Here is a 4953-nt window from a genome sequence, read left to right as displayed (position 1 = left end):
TCAGCAACATTTTACTAGTTAGCCACTTTTTGATATCTTTCACAGAAAATGAGATATATAGGCTCAAAGTGGACGATCCAGGTGTCGTTCTATTAGAGGTTTTACGGTATATCAAAAACACGTCGAAAAAATCAACGTAAAGGGTGCAGATTAGGAAGAATAATAGGGAAAATAATTCACGTCTTTATTCATTTCTTTGCGTGCACCCTCAAGGATTCTGCCTCTTGTCTAGCTCCCTAATCTGCACTAGAGTAACGTGTCGACAGAGACTCGTGTCGACTAAAAGAAAAAATAACTGAAAAAAGAAAAAATAACTGAAAAATTCCTGTCGACAAATGTCGAGACGAGTCGACACGACACCGGCCTAACTTTATGATGGCCTAACTGTTGCAAATTTAATTTTCTAGGCCACTAAAGTTATGACCTAGAAATGGTCTATCATTATCCCGGTGTGATTTCTAGGCCGTTTACCATTGTGGCCTAGAAAACTCAACTTATAAAAGTTAGGCCACCATGTTAAAATGACCTTGAAAACACATAAGATGAAAATTATACTATTTATTGCATAGATGTCCGGAGTTCGGAATCCGTATTCCGGATCCCGAGAATTTTTTCGTTCCGGATACCGTATTCCGGACTCCGGATTCCGTGAATTTTTTCTTTTTTTTTTCGTATTCCGGAAAATTATTGTCGTTCCGGATTCCGGATTCCGTATACCGTAAAATTTTCATTTGTCCGTGTTCCGGATTCCGAGAAAATTATTTTATTCCGGATTCCGTCACTCATAAAAGTCATTCCGGACATCTATGATTTATAGGCAAAAAAAGTTTCGCGTCCTAGAAAATTCATTTTGAGAAAATTAGGTCACCATATAGTTAGGCCGGTGTCGTGTCGACTCGGCTCGACATTTGTCGACTTTTGTCGACACGATATCGCTCTTGGTGAAGGTCGACACGATTTTTGTCGACTCCTTCAAAACGACATTTTGACTCAAAATCGATCGACAATCGTGTCGACACGTTACTCTAATCTGCACCCTCTACGTTGATTTTTTTGACCTGATTTTGACATATATCTTAAGAACAAGTGATTTTCAGACTATCCTCCCAGAGAGTTTTCTTCTCGACCCAAAATTCTGAATCGATTGATATAAAAATCTCAAAAATTTTGGAATTAGTGGATGCCCCCCTTTAAGAAAAAAAAACTGTAATTTCTGTTGAAAATTAGCTCACGAAATTCAAAATTCAGCGCCGTTTCTACAGATCGTTTTGAAAATCTTCAATCGCCAATATTCAAAGTTTTTGAAACAGTAAAAGTTTTTTTTTCAGAAATCAGAACAGGGAAAATTTAAGGATTTGGCCATTATAAGAATACATAAGAATAATTGGACGCTGGCAGAAAATATTCCTAAACTTTCACTGTCCCAATTTCAGAAAATCAGAAATCTGGAGAGAATCATCATAATGTCGCGATTGATCATTTTTCCAATTAAAGCAAAAAAAAACCGATTGAACCCTTTCATTGAAACTTTTTTTTTCAGAATTTGCAGGTTTTTGGTTTTTGCCGGTGGCCATATGTTTTCAGAAACAGAAAAGGAATTTTCAGCATTTTGAGATCCTGAAAATTTTTACTGTTTCAAAAAAGAGTAATATTGGAAACCAAGATTTCCAAATTAATAATATTTTTCCACAAAACAACATTTTTGAAAAATATGGTTTTTGGTGGATTTTCAGAATCATATATTTTGAAATCTTGAAATTGTAAAGTCAGACTTCGAACACAGTAATTTCTGTTGAAAACTGGCTCAATTAGGTTTTCAGTCGGTGACTTTAGAATTTGAAAATCGCAGTGTCCCTTGTGCGGATCATTCCGTGAATCTAGGTTTCTAATGTTGAGATTTTCTGAAAAAGTAAAAATTATCGAATGTTTTTCTAACAAAATACAGTTTGATATTTTTCGTGTATTCTTTTTCTGTAATTTAGATTTGGAAAGTGGAAAATAAAGATTTAGAATTAAAAAAAATTTTAAATGTTCAGTGATGAAATCTGAAAAAAAGAAATTGAATGTTTCAAAAAATGACAATATTGGAAACAAATGTTTTCAAGATGTTGAACGCCCAATATTTTTTTCGAAATTTTTTTTGAGAATTTTCAGATTTCTTCAGATTTGTTTCGAAAGTTTTCAATTTGACAAAAAAAAACTTCAAAATATTTAGTAAACTAGCTCAATTAAATTTTCCCTTTGCGAATTTTTGAATTTTTCAAAACCCTGGATGTGTCTTCCTCTGAACATTTTTGAATGTTGACTTCAAATATTGAGATTCTTTGAAACAGTAAAAAATTGATTTCAGATTATCTAACAACTACTTCAGAATTTGGAACATGTCAAAGTTTCGAATATTCAAAAAGAATCAGACAAGAACGGTTCCAAAAGATTCTTACTGTTTCGATTTGAAAAAATCAATATTCCGGAGAATCCGATCATAATGACATAGAAGTTGTTTCTGGCTAGAATTTACTGATCTTTTATTAAAATAATGGAAAACTGGCTTATTTGCGAGTAATTTTGTAAATTTTGATTTCCAATTTTAAGACATTTTGAAACAGTAAAAGTTTTTTTCCAAATTTCAAAATGCTGAAAATTTCAATATTTTGACACTTTGAGATAGTCAACATGTTTGGAAACTCCAGAAAACACACACAGAAAACTGGACATATGAAAAGATATCTTGTTAAGGAAACCTTGAAAAACTTTTACTGTTTCAAAAAATCTAAACTTTGGAAACCAATATATACAAATTGATCAGATAGACGTTTTTAAGCTTCAAAGTAATATAACCACAGAAATCACAGTAATCCCTTTGTTCACAAATGATGATTTTTGAACTTCAAGATTCAAAAAATCAATGTCTTTGAAACTGTGGCAGAAAATTAATTTTTCAGAAATGTATTGCGAATCATCTCTAAATCGGTAATAACCAGATTTTTTGAAACAGAAAAAGTTTTTTTTCCAAATCGGAGAGATCAAATAGTAATGTGTTAAAGCAATTTTGAAACATTTCTACTGTTTCAGAAAATTGGAATTTTGAAAACCAAATTCTACAAAATGATCCGCCGAGTCCTCAATTAGGTTTTCAGTCTGTGACTTTAGAACTTATTGTCCTGTCTCATATGCAAATCATTTTGTAAATCTTGATTTCCAATATTCAGATTTTTTGAAACGTTAAAAGTTTTTTTTTCCAAACCGGGTAGATCCAAAGTCTTTTGTTAAAATAATTTCGAAAAATTTTTACTGTTTCAAAAAATCTGAAATTCTTAAATTAAGATTAGCAAAATGATTGGCAGATGCGACACAGCCGATTTTTTACAGTCAAATTCTGACTTTGAAATTTCAAGATTTAATAAAAATACATTCCTTGAAATTTGCGAAAATGTTAACCTTTCAAAATTATGTTCAATGTGCATTTTGCATCTGATAAGCTTGTAAAAATTGATTTCCAATGTGAAAAGATTTTTAGAAACAGTTAAAGATTTTTTTTTAATTTGATAAGAAATCAGTGGATTGAGATTACTCAATTTCAGAAAACCAGAGTTTTGGAGGGTGTAATCATAATGATTTTATTGATATAAAATATAAAATTTAATTTTAAAATATAAAATCAGATGGGTGAAATAAGATTATCTTCCAGATGACAACGAAAGATTTAGATGATAAAAGGAATAATAAAGATTGAATTTTGTGAGAGATAACAAAAACAATTTTATTGAAAAATTATACCATCTAAGGCAAATAAATCAGTTAAACCTATGTTTTGCAACTTAACATCGATTCATTAAAGAGTCACTAATTTTGAACCTGGACCGTCTGAAATTAAAAAAGTAAAATAAGTAATCGTTTTGCCAGCGGCCAATTATTTTCAAATTGAAATACCTTGAAAACTTCCGCATTTTGAAATGTCGAAAAAAAAATTTTTATGTTTCAAAAAATCTGAGTATTGGAAATCAAGATATTGAACCAATTTTGCAACTATGGTATTTCCTAAAGCAATGTTTTGAGAAATCTGGGAAAAAAAACTTTACTGTTTCAAAAAATCAAAAAATTGGAAATAAAGACCAACAAAATGATGAATGTGCCATTAAGAAATCAATAGTTTCTGTGATTATTTTTTCAAACTAAATATTCCAATTTTGTTACTTTTGTCATTCGTTTTATAAACTGTGATGTAGAATCTTAGACTTCCAATCTTTATTTTTCAAATAAACCTCATTGAACTTGTTCTGTTAAGAGCTTTGAAATGAGTATAAGAATGGTCCGTTTTGAAGAACTATGCTCTTTTTTGGGTCTCACCATGAAATTTCGAACAAACTTCACATTCAAAGGAACTTGACCATGCTTATGCTTGTTTCAAAGCTCTAAGCAAGCTAGAGCTTTGTTAATTTTGATTTCTAGAGGCAAAAGCTTCCGGGGGAATACTAGTTGTCTTTAACTGTACTGCAATTTTTGTAGGAAACAAGCTCAATTAGGTTTTCAGCCTGTGAGGTAATAATTTCAAAAACGCAGTGTTTGGTGGAGGGTCAAAAAATCAAATATCTTGAAATTTTCAGAGATTTCAAATCTTTTAAAAAATTACTGTTTTAAAAACTTTTATATCGAAAATCAACTTTTACAAAATGATACTTTGCAGGACCGGCATTGTTGAAGAGTTATAGTTTTTTAAGCTTAAAAGGTGGTGTACGGTGAAATTTTTGTATTGCATCAAAATGTGCAGAAATGCATGTAGATTGACATAAAAATAAAGAAAAAATTCAAAAAAAATTCTTTCATCGAGAAAAACGCATCGAAAAATACGCTGAAAGCCCTTAGGGACGAGGTTTTTTCTAGACCGCCCGGTGAGAAAAAGCGCGCGAATTCAAACTTTTAAAGTTTTTTCGCTCGTTTTCACTGTTTTTTCGG

At 31.2% G+C, this 4953-nt stretch overlaps 1 protein-coding gene across 1 annotated transcript in view; it reads left to right on the top strand.

The window, feature by feature from the left end:
- Window positions 1-2944: 2944 nt before the first annotated feature.
- The window catches only part of CBG15620, a gene marked incomplete at both ends in the record, with an annotated part of 2510 nt that continues 501 nt past the window's right edge, over window positions 2945-4953 (top strand). The window contains one exon of the mRNA XM_045236230.1: window positions 2945-2970. Within this exon, the coding sequence (XP_045095751.1) occupies window positions 2945-2970 (26 nt within the window). The remainder of the gene's footprint in view (window positions 2971-4953) is intronic.

This window comes from Caenorhabditis briggsae (assembly GCF_000004555.2).
Source record: "Caenorhabditis briggsae complete genome, chrIV, whole genome shotgun sequence".
NCBI classification, from domain to species: Eukaryota; Metazoa; Nematoda; class Chromadorea; order Rhabditida; family Rhabditidae; genus Caenorhabditis; species Caenorhabditis briggsae.
This window is presented reverse-complemented; position numbering and strand designations above follow the sequence as displayed.